Here is a 20,644-nt window from a genome sequence, read left to right as displayed (position 1 = left end):
GAGAGAGAGAGAGAGAGAGAGAGAGAGAGAGAGGGAGGCACACACCACGGCGGGTGGGTGTAGCACGAGAACGACATTACACCACGGCGGGTGGGTGTAGCACGAGAGAGACAGAGAGACCGAGACCACAGCGGGAACAGAATAGATTGCTTGAAAAACTCACCCTAACGCAGATTCAATGGCAAAGTTGGAAGGAGATGACGTCGACGCATTTTCCTACCATGGAGATGAAAAGTACCAGTCCCATCCATGATATTGTCCCCCCGGAACAGCACTCGATAACGTAGCTAGCTAACGCTAGTTAGCTAGCATTAGCTAACGCTAGCTAGCTAGCTAGCGTTAGCTAACACTAGTTACCTGTCCCTGCCTTTAGCTAATTGCTACTAGCCAACATAGCTATAGCCTGACTGAATGTTCTAACACGCAACAACTTTCATCTTCAGTCCATCTGCCGAACGTCCTCTTCGTCTTGGCATAACCTAATCATACTTGGTATTGATAACAAGCTTATGGCACACAGTGTTATTTCTTCTGCTCCGATGCTGCTTTTCAAAAGACATCCACTCGCTCCTCTGGATAGCGCTGAATAGACCCTCTACCTGGCTGTAGCCCCTTCCCTCGTGGATCCGGTCTTCTTCACATCTCTCTACCGACTACCAGACCGACGCCAACCAGCTCGGCTCCCCCTAGTGTTAGTCCTCCAACGATGCTTTGCACAAAAGAAAAACCCAGAGCCGCAGAGCCCGGAACACTATTCTACAAACGTGTCTATCTGCAGAGCAGCTGAGCCGCAGAGCCCGGAACACTATTCTACAAACGTCTAATGTGAAATATATAAGCATGTAAGCAAAACTAGATTTTAGGTCTGTGATGAAAAAGGGCCTCGCGGGAAGGGGGGCCTCACAAAAAAAAAAAATATATATACATTTTTTTTTAAATAATTTTATTATTTTTTTTTTTTTGCGAGGCCCCCCTTCCCGCGAGGCCCTGTGCGACCGCACTGCTCGCACACCCCCTGAGGCGGACTTAAACATTTTTATAAATGTATTTGAGAATTTTTTATAAATGTATTTATTCGTCATCAAGGTACAGTGAAATACAATACACATTCAATGGTACATTTAGTATCCCCCCCCCCCCTCTGTCCTACCTAATCGTACAAATACACAACAGAAAACAGAGAACAACATATATTTCTCACTCATCCTTCCTTCTCATTTGTCCTATAGTGTCTTTAGCTTGGCTATGTAACCAATAAAGGGCCCCAAACTATTTCAAACTTTTCACTAGACCCACTTAATTTTCTCCAAATTTAAAAAGAACATGAGATCTTTGAGCCATAGGGATGCTTTGGGCGCTGATGGTGATTTCCGCTGTAGCAAGATCCTTCTGCGTGCTAATAGTGATGCAAAGGCAATGCTATCTATTGTTCTTCTTCTAACCCAATCCAGTCCTGGTAAAACTCCAAGATGGCTATTTCTGCACTGGGAGTTAACTCCATGTCAAAGGCCTGGGTGAGGTGTTTGAAATTATCTGTCCAAAAGCTGTATAGGCGAGGACAAGACCAAAACATGTGTGTCATATTTGCTGGGGACATGTGACATCTATTACAAGAATCTGTAATATTGGGATATATTTTGGAGAGTTTAGAATTAGTAAAATAGATGCGATGGACCACCTTGATTTGCATCAGATTGAGCCTGGAACAAGACATACTGTAATTTACTCTGGCCAATACTCCATCCCATTACACCCTCCTCTATAACATCGCCCAATTCCTTTTCCCAATCTACGTTGATTTTATCAAGAGAGGTTGCTGTGTTACCGGAGATTAGGTTGTAAATCCTTGATACAAGACATTTTTGATTTGTGGGAATGTCCAAAATTGTGTCAATTACTGAGTTACGGGGGATATTAGGGAAGGATGCATTATGTTGTTTAACCCAGTTCTGAACCTGAAAGTATCGGAATAAATGAGATCTCGAGAGGCCAAGTTTTTCACACAGATCACTAAAACTACAGAAAACCTTATTGATGTAGAGGTCCCTCAATCTAACTAGGCCTGACCTTTGCCAGGTCGAGAAGGCTGCGTCAGTGTGGGGAGGGATAAAGAGGTGATTGTTGCAAATGGGGCTGTTGTTAGGGAATCCCAGGAGTCCAAAAGTACGCCTGAATTGAGGCCATATTGATAATTCACTTTTTAAAGGACCTTACCTGTCATTTTGACTTCTCGCCGTTACCAGAGATGTTCCAATTTCAACAAATTGTGTGTTCATGTGTGTACACATTACACAGTGTATGTTTTAGTAGCTCTCAGCCGATCTTACTGAACACCATTCACACTGCCGTTGAACAGGGGGGGAAATATTGGTTAAAGATTCAAGAGGTTTAATCGTCACATACATACACAAGACATATAGTGAAATGAAGGTGGCCATGCCCGCCTTCGATTGTGCAAAAAATACAATATAATAATAAAATATTATCTATCTATCTATCTATCTATCTATCTATCTATCTATCTATCTATCTATCTATCTATCTATCTATCTATCTATCTATCTATCTATCTATCTATCTATCTATCTATCTTTCCTCTTTCTTTACAAGCCAACAGCAGCATTTATCCATGGCTACTTTTACCCTTTCAGTTTTCTTTCAATAGAATCTCCAATGTACAATTCCCCCCACCCAATACCCCCAACCACCTCCAATGTACAGTCCCCCCCCCCCTCACCCCACCCCACCTACCCAACCTCCTCCAATGTACAGTTTCATCCCCCTCAATGTATGTATATACTCTTTTTTAGACAATTTTTGTATCACAAACAGTACTGTATTTGTAGATCTGGTATGTCATAAATGTCTAGATGCAACAGTACTGCCTACCTGTATGTCATGTATGTCATATATGTTATGATGAATTGAAAATGGGGGACCCTGATGTAAACCAGGTGAAAGTCTTTCTCTGGTCTGCATCCCCTTAACAATTGTGTGTATTGAGCTGTACTGTATTGTACCCATTCTGCAATCTGTTAATAAAATGTTCAATCAATCAGCAATACAGATAATTTCCTCCACTTGATAACAGAGCATGAATAGGTTTTTTTTTCCGTTCATATTTCCAACACACCTTGTGTTTTCTACCATGGACCTGAATAATAGTCGATGGTATTATTTTAGCTGAACTGCTGAAACGTAAGTGTCTGGGGAAACCTTTAGAACGTCCTTAATCGCTAGAAAACCTAAGGAATCTAGTCATCATTGAATTCTGAAACGCATGGATAATATTTGTACAATAAAATGTTGACGATTCAATTAGAGCAGTTGAAGCTCTTTTGAACACCCACTTCTTCAAGGGCAAGTGGTAAACATTTGAGAAACAGCGGCATCGAACAGATTTGTGTAATTGTACATCAGTGCAACAGTAAACCTATTGTTATACCAACGTTGCATCATTGCAACTTTACCGATAGACTTTCAAATTGGTCTTATGAACCTCGAAAGACTTGATTATATGATGTTGTTGTTTTTGCAGTCTCATTGAGACAGGAATGTACTGCGCTCATGGAGGCTGAAGAGCTTTGAGCTGGAGCATAATGAATGGGTTCCGTGGGTGATTTACATATCTCCTCCTATTATCTATCTTCATCCTCCTTTATCCACTATTACCTTTAGCTGGTGCATGGTTGTCATGGTAACCGCTTTTACCACAATTAACTCACGTTTGGGACACTCTCTCTCTCTCTTTCTCTCTCTCTTCATCTCTGTCCATCTTTCTTTCCCTCTCTCTCTCTCTGCTAATCACAGACGGTGTATTAAGTTAGGAGATGCAGTGTGTGTGTGGAGACGCTGTAATCATATTTTGGATTTCATTAAATCAACCGGCAGCTCTTATCTGAAGCCAGAGAAAGAGGAAATAGATAGCATCGCTTCGTTAGCAGCTGGTGTGTGTGTGTGTGTGTGTGTGTGTGTGTGTGTGTGTGTGTGTGTGTGTGTGTGTGTGTGTGTGTGTGTGTGTGTGTGTGTGTGTGTGTGTGTGTGTGTGTGTGTGTGTGTGTGTGTGTGTGTGTGTGTGTGTGTGTGTGTGTGTGTGTGTGTGTGTGTGTGCGTGTGAGAGTTTGTGTGTCTATCTGTGTTTGTGTCTGTCTGTTTATGTGCACTCCCTAGTGTGTGTGTGTGTGCCTTTCTGTCTGTCTGTGTCTGCGTATGTGCCCTGTGTGTACAGTGTGTGTGTGTGTGTGTCTGTCTGTCTTTCTGTGTCTGCTTATGTGCACACCTGTGTGTGTCTTTTTTTCTCCTCTCAACCACTTTCACTCTCCTGTTCTTTTTCCTTCTCTCTCATCTTCACCGTTTCTTCATTCCATCCAATGAACACGCGGCTAACAGCGTGAGCTGCAGGCTGCTGCTGCTACCGACTAGTTAGAAACGTCACTTACTCCGGGAGAGGATCTCTTTCTTTATCGCGGCAGGTCAGAGCCGGGATCATTTTAATTTGTCACGCACTGGTGAGTGCGTGAGGGAATCTCAATTGTGCTCGCCGCACATTCCAGACTTGGCTTGTTCCCGCGCGTCGTGCCACAAGCCAAGGCCACGCAGGACCTCACATAAAGGCCTCTACCGTACAGACCGGCGGACTACTCGGCTCCGTCGGGCTGTTTCAAGGTTGTCCTCAGTTGCTAGGCAACCTCCAACATCCAGGGCTCAACATTTAAACATGGACTCGACCGACCGGTTGGCTGGTGTAGCGCTACACTTCAGTCCTGAATTCCAGGGTATTGGAAATTATGAAAGTTTTGAATTTGTTTCAGCGCAGGTCGGTTTTTCCGTCCTGACGTACAGGGTTACTATCTGAAATCAAAGTATGTGGTTTTGAAAAAAGAAGCAACGCAGCGCAGTGTGTGTATTGCAGTCAAACTGGTCAGACGGTGAGGCGGTGGCGGTGAACTGTTAGGACTATCTGACTAATTAATAATAAACACTGCACGGACTCTGGTGCAGTGTGTTACTACGGTTTGGACCATGTATCATCGCTATTACTCACACAAACACACAAGTACACACATGAGCACACAGACACAGACACACACACACACACACAGACACACTATGAATGATTCTTGTTTGGAAGTTAATCACAAGCTAAGCTGAGATAAACTTGTTGTCAATGCAAACACTGCCTCACTGTATCTCTCTCTCTCTCTCTCTCTCTCTCTCTCTCTCTCTCTCTCTCTCTCTCTCTCTCTATCATGAATTGCCTCTGAAGTCGTTTGTTCTAGGTAGACTGGAAGCAATCACTGACGCTTCATAAAGTAGTTATGGGGAAAAGCATGACTTTTAGTGGTCAGTTAGTAAGATAATGAAATTGGGGGACATGACCAGCTTGTGCTTTGGCTCCTAATTAATCTCTCTCTCTCTCTCTCTCTCTCTCTCTCTCTCTCTCGCTCTCGCTCTCGCTCTCTCTCTCTCACAGATAGGAGAAAGGCAGTATGTCTTGGTAACGGAGGAGTCATTTGATACGCAGTACTATGTGGCCCACAACAAGTTCTATGAACAGGTAAGATACTTCATCCGAACCCCTCCCCCACAGTGCGGACATAATGTGGCCCCTCCCTCACTTAACATACATCATGTGGCCCCTCCCCACTTAACATACATCATGTGGCCCCTCCCCCACTTAACATTGCATCATGTGGCACAATCCGGACCACTACACACGCACACTCATATACCGGCATGAAGCGAATGCTCATGTTTCATACTTAAGCTGTCTCTGGGTGATCAGTGGTAAAATAGCTGTTCGCTGGCCGGGCCAATGTTTTTCTACAGTATATAGAGCGCTGCGGAGCACAACTCTGTGGCGACGCTACCTTTGGCTCAAGATTGCCACTCGCCGCCGTGCTCAAAGTTACACTTGTTTCAGTCTTGGCCCGCGGTAGCTGCTGACCTTTCCAAAAGGCTACCAAGTCAAGTCAAGTTTATTTATATAGCATGTTTCATGCAGAGACAATTCAAGGTGATTTACATGAAATAGATTAAAAGAAATGTTTTGGAAAAGTAATTGTCTATGTTAACTCATTCAGCGCCAATCACGAGAAAAGTCGGGTTTTAATCGTTATTTCTTTTATTAGCTATATCCATACATTTTTCATCCATCCAGCCTGATGTTATCATTGGGAATGGGTCTGAGCTCGCAAAAGGGCAAATACCGCCGCCTACGCCTTCCAGCCGGTATTGCACTCCATTATAAATGGTGTAGTTTCTTTTCTGGGACGATCTGAGCCGTGCGGGCGGGGTTTAAATACTCCGGCAGTATGAGCGTTTACAACGTTACATCTGTGAGGGCCATTTCATGTATGCACGAGGAAGGATAATAATGATAATCTAGCGTTGATTTCAGGAAGATTCGATAATCAGGCGAAAAATGACAACGTGATTCCGCTAAAACGCTATTATCGCGTCTATTCCTGGAATTACTCAGAAGCACCCAAACTATATTCATATTCAAAATGGTATAAAATGAAAATGTATGGATGAAAAAACAATCCGTTTTGTGCATGTTGACTGGAAGCAACTCACTGACAATCGACGGGTGTATTAGACCCATAGCTATAATATAAGATATATTTTAAGCACTCGCAAATGTCGCAGTCTCCCCATTGATTAGCGAGGGGTGTTTTAGACCCATAGCCATAATTTAAGATATAGTTTAAGCCTTCACAAATTTCCCCGACCTCCCATTGACTTTCTTATTGGCACGGTAGCCCTAATATGGTCAAATGCACTGAATGTGTTAAAGGCACATAACCAATTAAATAAATCACAATGCTTTTGCAAAGTCATTGTCTATGTTAAAGGCACATAGCCACTTTATTAAAGGGTTACATGTATATAGCTATTTTATCCAAAGCGCTTTACAATTTGTTCCTCACATTTTACCCATTCACTCACACAATCACACACCGATGGCGGAGGCAACCATGCAAGGTGCCAACCTGCTCATCAGTAGCAATTAGGGGGTGTCTTGCTCAAGGACACTTCGACACACTGGAGAAGCGGGAATCGAACCAGGAACCTCTGGATTACCAGACGACTGCTCCACCTTCCGAGCCACCTAAGCCATTACATCACAATGCTTATGAAAAGCCGCTGTTCACGTTAAACTTTACCTTTACAGCATAACAATTAAAACATAAAAAAATACTTAAAGATCACAGTATAAATGCATAAAAATACAAATTACAGTGATTTTAGCTGAAGTTGGAAAGCAGAGGTGAACAGAAGAAGTTTGAAGGCAATTTTTTTTAACCCTTTCACTGCCACACTACAGAAGGTTAACCCTTTACTAGTGTGATAGTAAAGGGTTAACATTCTGTCGTGTGGCCGTGAAAGGGTTAACCTGCTGTTGTGTGGCAGTGAAAGGGTTAACGTCTGTGTATTGTCGCAGTGAAAGGGTTAACCGTTTGGTAGTGCTGCAGTGAAAGGGTTAAAAGCAAACCAGGGTCGGGGCAGATCCCAGATCCTCCGGGAGTTTATTCCAGCCATGTGTGGTGTAATACGAGAATGCGGCATCACCGCGTTTAGCTCTGATCCCAGGACAGTTAGAAGACCAGACCCCGGTGACCGTAGGGGTCAAGAGGGTTCATGCTTCATAGCGTGGATGTATATAGCAATGAGATTAGCCACAGAGAAGTTCCTCCTCCCTGCATTCTGGAGTTTCCCACCGACTGGCCAGAATCCTGATCATGTACAGACAGCTTCACTCTACGTGTCCCATCTCAGCAGGTGGCTATAGCTTAGCCAAAAAGTAGGTTAGCTTTCATCATACATACATACATACGCACACACACAAGCACACACACGCCCTGGGGTGGTCAGCCAAGCACTTGGCAGGCGATAACAGCAATGTTTTCTGCTTTTTACTGTAGTGTGATCAGGGTCAGCCCTCCAGATATATGCATACCATCCTTTACACACACACACACACACACACACACACACACACACACACACACACACACACACACACACACACACACACACACACACACACACACACACACACACACACACACACACACACACATGATTACACATATACAGTGGTACACAGGCATATATACACACATGGATAAACACACGCACACACACACACATGGCTTCAAAGACCCTCTACTAACCTGTAAAAAAAGAAAAAATCTGTTTCAAACATCTTCAAATAAATCAATTTAGCCCTGCCTTAACGATCAGCAGAGGCACGTTTGAAGTTTTGATGCTTTTTATTAGCGTCGGGGCAGGAAGTGTAATCATTTCACCTTCCCTCTCCTCGCCTCCTCTCCTTCCACTCCTCCTCTCCTCCTCCTCTCATCTGTGTGTCTTTCTGCGGGCTATAAACTCAAGTTACAAGTGTCACTCAGTTCAGGTGTGTGTGTGTGTGTGTGTGTGTGTGTGTGGGGGGGGGGTTCAGTGCACGTGTGTCAGTTGCCTGTACTCCAGGCTAGAACATGTTGCCCTGTTTAATGTTTTTTCATTAATGGTAACCCCCCTCCCCCCTCCTCTTTTCAGACAGTGAAATGTAATATGTCCCACAGCTGTAAATCACCAGCACTCTGTCCGACGACACGAGAACATGTTCAAGTTCTACTGGTGTAACAATATGTTCCTGTTATGTCTTCGCCCGAGGGACGTGCTGCACACCGACTCGTGTACAGACACGCGCACGCAGACACACATGTACATAGTATACACATGCATGTACAGTACGTGCATATCGAGAGGTCTGTTCCAAAATGAAAGTCACAATTCTGAAAAATGTGAAGTAAAAAGTAAATGACGTTAATCACGGATTGTTGCTTTAAGTTATTAGATGTCTTTGCTCACTAACATTTATAGAAAAATTATTTATCAAATTGTTTATGAAACCTTTCGTATAGGGATACACACACACACACCTACCTGTATATATACAAAAAGAGATGTATGTGAATTATGTACCGGTATGCATGCAGCCTAGTAACCCAAAATGCATGCTAGGTTTCCTGCCACTGCCCTTGAGCAAGGTACTGGCATTACAACTGGAGTCGATCTCCAGATGCACCACTGCCCCTAAATAGTTAGTACGGGTCAAACGCAGAGGAGACATTTCCCACGAGGGGATTAACAAAGGTTCAACTTAACCCTGATTGAGCGCCCTCTCCAAATGAAACCTCACGTACCGTAAATACTTTTTAAGGCGTGCGAGAGTGAGCGAAGTGGCCTCGACTGGGTTGGCACGTGGATCGGGATAAAGGACCTGGGTTGCCCTCTTCTGTCTCCGCCACTGTTAGCTCTATATAAACCGCTGATCCCGTCAGACGAGTCCCAACTCCGGCATTTCATCTACACACCTGATGGCAACGTGCCAATTGAGGTAAATCACACACCTCCCTCCGGCACGCAGGGGGGCGCTACGCCTTTGTTCATGAATTAGCATAAAGACGATCAGAGACATTCAGGACAGCCGAAGCCCCGCGCAATCGCCTGTCGACTAAAAACACACCTCTTCAATCAATACCTGAAAAAAAAAAAAAAAAAAACCTAACCTTCTTACTGTCTTTTACTAGTATGCACGTTGCTACTATACTTGCCTATATTACTACCTACTATTCTAGTATATACTACTACTATGCACTCAAAACAGGTCGACACTGTTTTACGAACAATCTTACTCACCCTTAGCTGCCAGAGTCGTACCCTTCCTGCTGACTCGCTGTACAGATTACCAGACGACTGCTCTGGCTCCCGACTGCACTGTCGGCCCTCAGGTATCTGTTGATTGTAACCCTTTGTGAGCCGCGGCCCCCGTCTCGACCCGAGACACCACTGTGTCACGGCAGTGTCGGTGCATCACCGTTAGAGAGCCGGCTGTCTTAACCCTGTCACTGCCGCACTACCAAACGGTTAACCCTTTCACTGTGACAATACACAGACGGTTAACCCTTTCACTGCCACACAACAGTCGGGTAACCCTTTCACTACCACACTACGGAAGGTCAACCCTTTACTATCACGGGTTAACCTTCTGTAGTGTGGCAGTGAAAGGGTTAAGCCCGACGGGCCCCGTATCGGGCCGAGATTTATTTCACGTCCTAAATAGATGAATACAGTCCGTATTAATTAATGGAGCGTTTATTTTTCAAATGTAGCCAAGAGTAAAGACCCAAACCATATCAAAACAGCAGTCAAAGTTTATATTTTCAGCACTACAGTACGTTTGTTTACCAATTATTTTGTAGTGTTATATGAATACATATGAGTTTATAGAAATCTCAGCGAGTTGAGTCGTAAACCGGCGGATATTGACGTGAGGAAATGGCGCAGTCAAACATGAGTGTAGTCCTATAAAAGAAGAGACCCAGGGCTTTTCGATGGGCTTTCGAATTTCATAAAACTACACTACCCAGCTCACGCCAGCCCCTGTCCAACTTGGAGCCGTCTGGCGTGAAATAATTTGTCAACGTTATTTTTCATGATTATGTCTCACAATACATAATCATGAAAACCAACAAACCTGAACGGTATTGCCATAAAAATAGAACGCAGTTTGTTTCTTTACCTTTCTGTGAACGTCTAGAAAAGAAACACGTCTCAATCTGATGAATATGTTGGATATGTACTTTTAGGCAAATTCTCTGAATATATGGCTAGGGCTTAAGAGGTTAAGGCTATTATTATCTCGTTGATACCAGCATGCCTTGATAGCAGCATGTAACTCTCTGAGACCCACATAGACCCTTTTTTGTTCTTTGGGGGGTCTTTAGGGGGAGATAGCAGGTCAACAGCAGATGCCACATAGAAGTGGTGACATCATCTGAAAGATGGGTTCATTTGAGCTGAAGCTAAGCACTGTGTCACGTTTTTCTAGTCATAATTGTGAAGGTTCACAGTGTATAAGTGCTTAGAACATGATGTGAACATGATGTACAAAGCGGTTTAGAGACTTGGCATATGTGTAAGAATATGCGCAAAATAAATCTGTGTTTTTCGACGAAGTGCCCCTTTAATATGTTATTACAGTAGGCAGATTCATAGAGTTTCTCAAGGAGCTTGCCTGCAATCTTTGAGCCGATTTTTATTTGGTGGAGCAGTTTTGTCTTTAGAGTCATGGACAAACACGTGCACCATGTGGTATTACAATACTGTAGAACATGCATAATCACAGAAGTAAAATAAGTTAAAGAAGAATAATTTGTCTACTTGCCCCAAAAGACCTGAGGTGACGGAGAAAAACAATTCTCTACAGTTTCAACAGATGGTCTGTCACAACAAGCATTGGTATGAAAATACATGTGTTCATTATGGATAACAATAGGACATTTTATGAGAGTCAGATGGTGAACTGAATACAGGGTTGCCGTAGTCACTTAGATATTAGAGCTGTGATTATCCTAAAGGTCACAGTGAGGTCAAGTTACAAATAAAAACATGTCTCTACAAGGAAATGGCTACTATGGGGACTAATATCATCACCCATGAATATGATTGGGCTCATTGGATACACCATTTTAGAATAAGCGAAAATAATACATTTGCATTGCATGCAAAAGACTGCATGGTTTCTGCCCCAAACTACAGCATTAGCATAACGTGCGGATGTATATAAAGGGGGGAATCGTGGCTACCCATAGAACCCCTTTTCATTCCGATATCTTGAGGTGAGAGGTCAAGGTCAACCCCTTGACCCCTTCTCTTGCCAAAATGTAGCCTAACTTTGTAGCATTATTTAGCCCCCTTCCTGAAGTGTGGGGGGAGTGTGGGGGAAATAGTTATTATGTAATCAACACAAGCTAGCATGACCTGAGGTATGATGATGAGGTATGGTGATGAGGTATGATGATGAGGTATGAGGTATAAAAATCGAGCCTGCGACTGAAACTATCTGTGATTATTATTATCTTTCATTGTATCGTGTCTCGTTTCTTGTTTATAGCTGGTTTCTCTTTCAGGGATGACTGAAATTAGTGTAGTTGATTTATTGATTTAATTGAAATTAAAACTTTCTGTTACAGGAAGACGGACAGGAATATGAAAGATAAGATATTCCTTTATTGATCCCCTTGGGAAAATCGGGCAGCATTGGGGAGGGGGGAGGGGAGGTACAGGTATCTGCAGGGTAATACTAGAAATACCTAAATGTAAGCAATAAAATGTTATCTGAATGTAGGAAAGAAAAATAAACAGTGTAAACAATATAGCACAATAAACAAGACAGACGAACGGAGAGATGGAATGACAGACACAAGGAGGAAAGTGTTAAGAATTAAATGGTGGTGAAGTAGAGTTGGACAGAAGGAGGAGCAGGAGATGTGTGGGAGTGGTAAAGGGGGAGGAAGCAGAGGAGGGGAATGCATGATTGCGACGGAGAGAAAGAGGAAGTGAGAGGAGAAGTGAAGGAAGGGATTGGGAGGGAGGGAGGGAGGGAGGGAGGGAGGGAGAGAGAGAGAGAGAGAGCTGATGGATGGGAGAGAGTGAGGACAAACGTTCTAATTTCAGTTTTACACCATGGATGGATATCTGACCTGACGGTGCTAATGGGAGTCGTCCCACCTGTGAGTGTGTTTTACAGGCTTTCTCCAGTGAGACCTGACAAGCTCTTTCATCATTTAATCACCTTGTAATGGGCCTCAGATGACCTGCTCCCACACACGCACGCACACACACACGCATATGCGCACAGGTGGGATTACCCCTTATTAGAGCTATCAGATGAGATATCCATCAAAGCTGTGAGGAGTAGGGCCACACACTCTAACACACTCTCACTCACACACACACACACACACCACACACCACACACCACACACACTCACACTCACACTCACACACACACACACACACACACACACACACACAGGGCACAGCAGGTGTTCTGATTAGGCGAGTGTAGAGTCTGTACTTTGAGAGTGGACTTCAATCTCCCGTATCTCTTTCTCTCCATCCCTCCCTCCCTCTCTCCCTCTCCTCCATATGTCCATCAGTGTCTTGACTGGTGTGTGTTTCATCACTGTCTCTCCCGCCTGGCCTCTACTGTTAGAGGGAGAGAACCACGGAGACTTGTGAACACGGTGTGTTGTCACTGTACAACACTGCCACTTTCTAACTAACTCTTTAATATGGAGAGGACATAGTCTCAGACCCTCTGGCGAATATCACTAATTATTTTGCTGGTAGATTCGATTTTTGGCAGGTGGACAAATAATTTACTCTGGCTGGTGGACCTGGACGTGTGAGAACTGTGACTGTTTCAAGGTTTCTTTGGGGGTGGGGTGTTTGTTGTTAATTTTACACCACTCCACTGAGAATGATGAAACATGTTCATGTTAGCTTTGTGATAACCGTTCATTTGACGCTAGCTTTGGCTTTATTGTGCTGATGTTTGTACAGCGATGACCAGAACAGCAAGCCCTGCCTCTCCAGTTCCATCCCGTGGCTAGACTGCTTCCACGCCAAACAAAAAACAACTCAATACGCCAAACAAATTAGGCGGAAGAAAATAACAGAAATGCTCCTTAAAACTCTGGCACTTATATACCTCTAATATAACCTCTATGAGAACTGACGAGATCGCAAATGGAAAAACAAAAAGAATTGTACGCATCTGCATTATGCCATTGTATATACGCACCCCTGCGCGGAGTCTCTGGGTGCTTTAGAAGTGTTTTTGAAAGCAAACGCATTCAGATCTAATCTTTATTTATAGTGGCAACTCATTAGGAACCAATTCCCTTCCACAATATCCCATAATTATAAGTCTTTGTTCCCCCCCCCCCCGCGCTCCCCGCTGTATTCTGCCTACTTTTATAGTTGCCATGGCGAACTAATAAAAACAACCGACAAATCCCATTGGTTAATCTGGCAGCTGTTGCTATCGTTTTTTGACCTTGAGGGCTTCCGTAAATTGAACGGGAAACAATCGGCACGGCGGTGAATGATTTGTTTTAGTATATATTTTTTTTCTTCTTCTTTCATTTGAATTCACCCTGGGATAGGCCAGCAAACTTAACAATGTGGCGTTGTGTTAGGGGGGAAAACGCTGCTTTTCTGTGGTGCTTAATTGAAAATGTAATTGACAGATGGGGAGATAGACAGGGCGGGTTTGATGGGGGAGGGGGGGTAATGGGGGGTTGGTGCTTCTGTCATGATGGGGTCTTTCATATTGTATGGAAGTGCATGGAGGCAGAGTGGGCGATGTGGGGAGTCTGGTATTCCTTCTCTTTCTTATCGGTTTCTCTCTCTCTTTCTCATACACATACAGTACATGTACTCACGCACACACTCCCTTTGGCAAAGGACTGAAAGGCCCATAAGATAAGTACCTAGGCGTACGTACACATGCACGCGAATACTGTACACTCATTGTGCAACACGGATATCCGCACCTTTTTGTGTCAATCTCACGCCAGAGAGATGACGTGTTTTTGTTCACATTAAAACATTTATTAATTAATTAAATGCCTAATGGTCCGCGGTAGTTTAATGCAGGGTTAGGGGTTTCATTATCATAGTAGCTAAGTGGGTAGAGCATAGGACCAACACTGGCAGGGGTTCTGTTCTCATAGTAGCTCAGTGGGTAGAGCATGGCACCAACACTGCCAGGATTCCATTCCATCATTTCACAAAAGCATGTACTCACAGCACTGTAATGCTGCAACGTCTGTCATTTGAAAATGTAAAAACAAAAACATTGTGCTTTGGAAAAGTATCCCACAAATGACACACATAATATGTTACTTATGTTGTGCCAAATATGTTCTAATAAAGGAAGGTGATGCGTCTCCAAAGTGGCCAGCCAATGGTGCGCCTTGTGTAGCTCACATGCCGCTTTACAGGAAGTGAAAATGACTTGGTTAGTCTCCCTTTGAACAGTCTCTGTTTATGCTTTCTATACTTTTCCCCCGAAGTGTCTCTTTTTAATATTCGCTACTTCCTGTTTTCCAGGTCCTGGTGCCAAAGAGGTCAGAGTTCAAAGGGAAGATGATCGAGGTGGACATCTACGAGGCGGGGAAGCATTACCAGAAAGGACGGCCGCTGGACACGAGCAAACTCTTCACTCCGTCCATCGCTACCCCGCTGGAGAAGGGGGAGGTGTCAGGACTCACACAGGTGGGTGTCCTGATACACACACACACACTACACACACACACACACATGCACTCACTCTCACACACACACACACACACACACACACACACACACACACACACACACACACACACTATACAGACAGACATTATACACTCTCTCTGTCTCTCTCTCTCTCTCTCTTTGTCTCTCTCTATCTCTCTCTCTCTGTCTCTATCTGTCTCTCTCTCTGCCTATCTGTCTCGCTCTGTGTCTCTCTGGAACAGGAAGGACATTTGTTTAACCCTTAGGGGTCATGCTGGAGCTTTGAACCCGTCGGCGGACAACAAAAGAAATTAGAATCCCTCTTAAATGCTCAAAAAGGACATCTTTTCAGAAATCGATAAAAATAGAAAAATTGCCATTTCTAGTGCTTTGACATGTAAGGTATACGTCCCCCAACTTGCTAAACCTAATACGAATTGTAAATACGTTTAATTCTTGCTAGATGGCATGATTGTAATAATCTCCATTTGCGATAAGAACTACAATCGCGTCACGAAACGCACATACATGGACGCGCGCACACACACAATAGCGGCGTGTGCGCTGTGAATAGGTGTTACACTTACACCCCCGCAGAGGCGTGAGACTGGTATCAGAGCCTACCCCCCCATCCAAATTCTAAACATAATAATGTATGAATTATCTGTTGCAATAATATCCACGGGACTCGACTTTTTGCAGTCGTTTCTCCTCTCCTGCGTGAGGAGTCTGAGGACATTCGCGGACATTCTCTCAGATAAAAAAAAAAAAGCTTACATACACATACACACACTCTCGCTCTCTCTCAATTCAAATGGGCTTTATTTAACATGAACTACTGTATGGCAGAGTGCGTCTGTGTATACGAGGTATGAATGATCACTGGCTGCTGTGTGACGAGTTTGCTCATCCGCGCTGTCGCGCTATATAAATCCAAGTCATTATTATTATTATTATTAAACACGGACCGCTTTAGTTGACAAAATTACATACATTTCGGGTCATTTCATAATAGCAGTGTGGACCAGCTCTGTAACCAGCTCTGTAACAAGTACAACGCATCTCGCTAGTTGACAGCTTACGCATGCACCCGCGCTGTAGTAAACACGGTGCTTTAGTTGACAGCGTTCGATGCGCTTTGTGAAGGAAAGATGACGTTGCCTCTCTCTCTGTCTGTCTGTCTGTCTGTCTGTCTGTCTGTCTGTCTGTCTGTGAACCCAGGTTGCTTTCTAACCTATATATATCTCTCTCCCTCTCTCTCTCCCTCTCTCTATCTATATCTCCCTATCTCCCTCTCTCTCCCTCCATCTCTCCTCTGTATCTCCCTCTCTGAGACTACTCCCGGTCTGAGTCATGTAAATCACAAATCATGTAAAACCCAGATTCGGCTCAAACAAGGGACTAAACACGTTTAGCAATTATGCCACAACAATGTGGAACGCCCTACCCAAAGCTGTAAAGGAATGTAAATCACTACCCACCTTCAAAAACACTCTCAAAGAACACCTACGGGAGACTGCAATTCAAAACTGGCCCCTACAAATGTCCTAACCCAGTTGTACAATAAAGACCAAGCATGGCTATTCCAATGTACAGCCCCACCCAACCCCACCCCACCTACCCAACCTCCTCCAATGTACAGTTTCCATGTCAAATGTATGTCAGTACTCCAATGTACAGTGTCCCCCCCCCCCTACCCAACCCCCCCACCTCCAATGTACAGCCCCACCCCACCTACCCAACCTCCCCCAATGCACAGTTTCTATGGCAAATTTGTAATGACTGTACCAGAATGTTTGATAGGACATTGATTGAAAACTATCGTCTCAAATTTGACAATTGATGGCTTATTTTGAAGGTATGAATCTGTAATTTTATATTATGTAACAAAAAAAAGGGGGAAATTCTCAGGAGGAGGAGCTATTTAGGTTAGACTATTTGTTGGGGTGTTGCTAATTGGGCAATTCAGTTAATTCTCCTCAGATCATTCATGATGGAACATAACGTGATGAAATCATGATATTGTGATACACAATTATATCTGAATTGGTAATAACAAGCACATAACTCGCATTTCTCAAAATATCTGATATATTGGAGGCTGTCCCATTTGGCCCAGTGCAGTTTCTAACAACCCACATGTCTGTTTCCATCAAGGCAGCCTACCTTCTGTAAGAGAATCGGCTGGGTTTTCATGGAAAAGCCATCCATTCTGGCTGCTCAGTCCTGATCCAGCTATAAAGACCACAACATATCTAAAGGCTCACTGTGCATTACACCTCATAGTCCACTGTCCATGTGCCTGACATTTAAGGTGTGTATGTGTGTGTGTTTTGTGTGTGTGTGTGTGTGTGTGTGTGTGTGTGTGTGTGTGTGTGTTTTCAAAATATATATCATTTGAATATTCATATAATATGTACACTTAAGTAAACACATTTAGATGGTAAATCAGACTACAGCTTTGCTATTATGGAACGAAATGTAAAATATTGTAATGTAATGTATCAACAAGCTTAACAAAATAACTAATACTGTCTCATTCGCTAAATGCATCATGTAAAAGAGTTCAGTTTTATCAAAAGCCTTCTCACTATCTTTTTTTACCCCAGGAGGTGAAGAAATTCAAGCTTTGATTGATTGATTGAAAACTGTATTAACAGATTGCAGAATGGGTACAATACAGTACAGCTCAATACACACAATTGTTAAGGGGATGCAGACCAGAGAAAGACTTTCGTCTTGTTTACACCAGGGTCCCCCATTTTCAATTCATCAGGACATATATGACATACATGACATACAGATAGTCAGTACTGCTACATCTATACATTTATGACATACCAGATTTGCAAATACAGTACTGTTTGTGATACAGAAGGAGTCAAGAAAAGGGAGTATATACATTTGACGTAGAAACTGTACATTGGAGGAGGTTGGGTGGGGGGGGTTGGGTACACTGGGATATTGACAACCATACTGGGTAATTTACATTGGAGGTGGGTGGGGTGGGGGGGGGGGGGGGGGCACATTGTATAAACAAGCAATACTGTACATTGAGGGGGGGGGGGGGGGACTCTGTACAAACAAACAAAATTGTACATTGGACTATTGACAAGACCATACTAGGTAAATGACTGTACATTGGAGGGGGTTGGGTTAGGATATTTACAGGGGCCAGTGTTGCATTGCAGTCTCCCGTAGGTGTCTCTTGAGAGAGGTTTTGAAAGTGGGTAGTGATCCACATTCCTTTACAGCTTTGGGTAGGGCGTTCCACATTGATGTGGCATAATTGCGAAACGTGTTTAGTCCCTTATTTGAGCCGAATCTGGGTTTAACATGATTTGTGGAGCTCCCTCTGGTGTTGTGATCGTGGTATTCACTGACCTTTGGGAAGTATTTTGCCATGTACATGGGTACCTTGGTCGTGTAGTATATCTTGTAGACCAGGCCCATTGCAAGTTGCTGTACTCTGTCATCTACTCTAAGCCATCCTAGGTTGTCAAAGTGGGCAGGGGTGAGGTGGGTTCTAGGAGTAAGGTCAAGCAGTAGTCTGACCAGTTTGTTTTGAGATGTTTGTAATTTTGTTTTTAGCGCCTTTGAGGTGCTTTGGTACCATGAGGTGCAAGCATAGTCGTAGTACCCCTGAATGAGTGCTCCTGCCAGAGTCTTCAGGGTATTCTTGTTTACCAGAGAGGAGATCCGGTACAAGAATCGAGTTCGTTGGTTGACTTTTTTTATTACATTGGATGCCATTTTGTCACAGGAGAGATTAGCCTCTAGGATGGAACCCAGGTAGGTAATTTCATCTTTCCTTGTGACAATATTGTCACCCACTGTAACTGAGAAGCCGTCGGTCTTGCTGAGTTTGTTATTTGAACCGAAGAGAGAGCGATGCTATAGCAATATAATAGTGCTAGCAATTGTTTTATCATTATAATACTTTTTAAACCGATGTAATACAGTTCTTAGCATAGCTATTGTGTTATTTTGTTAGATGATAGTTTACTTTCTCAGAAATCTAACATTAGCTACTAGCTAGGCTTAGTCTATTCAAAATCATTAGATGTCTGTGGGGGGCGTATTACCCCAAAACAGGAGAGGCATCTTCCCTCAAAGGTCCTATTCTTACACTTTCATGGATGACAGTATGTCGGTTAGTATGTTGGGAGTTGGATGTGTGTCTGAAATCTTATACACCAGAAGGTCTTACAAGAGGGTACTACCAAAGTCTGTCTAGAGAGAAGATGGTTCACTCTGCTTCATTGTTGATAACAGGGACTAACAAGATGAACAAGATCTGTGCCCTATCTCTTTGAATGGGGAGTACTCCATATTTAGTGATAGAAAAATGCCTTTTCCCCCAAAGTAGACCAGCTTCTATGCATGCGCCACCTTCCTTGTGTGATATTCTATTCCAGTTGTCTTTGGTCTTGTTTTCTCTGGTTATGATCATGTTATTAGTGTGTGTGTGTAAAAAAACTAATAATATAATTATTATAAATGTCGCTCTCTCTCTCTCTCTCTCTTGAAATCTACAGTTACACATTTAGTATGTATTTAGTGAGGTAAATGAGTACAAGACATGTTTCACAGACACACACACACACATACACACACACACACATACACAGACAGACAGACACACACACACATTTACATTTACACATTTACACATTACATTTACATCTAGTCTAGTTTGCTTATTTTTTTTTGATATGGTACAGTACTGTAGATACAGACACAGACACACACACACACAGAAACACACACAGGCTAGGCCTCCTGCTGGGTCCATTCACTGGAATAACAAAGGAATGACTGGGCCTTTGCTCAGGTGTGAAATGGTGCTAGTGACAATGATCACATTAAATTCTGGGAGTGTAGTTCTCTCATCAGATAGCTGAATGAACTTGGATCTAGTTCAAAGTCCTATACTGAAAAGGTGTTAGGATTTTACCAGAATGTTTGATAGGACATTGATTGAAAACTATCGTCTCAAATTTGACAATTGATGGCTTATTTTGAAGGTATGAATCTGTAATTTTATATTATGTAACAAAAAAAAAGGGGGAAATTCTCAGGAGGAGGAGCTATTTAGGTTAGACTTCTAAGGGTTAAAAGGTGGGTAAGAAGGAGTAATTTATTGATATTACAGATTTTTTTTTTACAGATTTATTATATTCCGGTATTAGGATTCAATTAGTTATTCACCCACAAGAGTTTGTAAGATAAGCAATTTTGGACTATGGGAGAACAAAGTAGAACACACACACAAAACATTATCTCACCTTGCTTTCACTGGTCTTGCAGAAGCGCAAAACCAATTATTTACACGGAGAATTAAGGAATACAAACACACACACACTCGCGCACACACACACACACACACACACACACACACACACACACACACACACACACACAACACATATCTCTCACCTTAGCATCTTTCTCTCTCTACTGTAGCTTTCACTTATCTGGTGAAGCTAAAAGCCTCCCT

The 20,644-nt window shown here is 43.1% G+C and overlaps 1 protein-coding gene across 1 annotated transcript in view; it reads left to right on the top strand.

Moving 5' to 3' along the window:
* The window catches only part of cdkal1 (CDK5 regulatory subunit associated protein 1-like 1), a 773,897-nt gene that overhangs the window by 693,297 nt on the left and 59,956 nt on the right, over positions 1 to 20,644 (top strand). Inside the window, exons 13-14 of the mRNA XM_084335967.1 lie at positions 5,474 to 5,557; positions 14,977 to 15,141. Of these exons, the coding sequence (XP_084192093.1) occupies positions 5,474 to 5,557; positions 14,977 to 15,141 (249 nt within the window). The remainder of the gene's footprint in view (positions 1 to 5,473; positions 5,558 to 14,976; positions 15,142 to 20,644) is intronic.

Source organism: Notolepis coatsorum (genome assembly GCF_963971535.1).
Source record: "Notolepis coatsorum genome assembly, chromosome: 19".
In the NCBI taxonomy this organism is placed as follows: domain Eukaryota; kingdom Metazoa; phylum Chordata; class Actinopteri; order Aulopiformes; family Paralepididae; genus Notolepis; species Notolepis coatsorum.
This window is presented reverse-complemented; position numbering and strand designations above follow the sequence as displayed.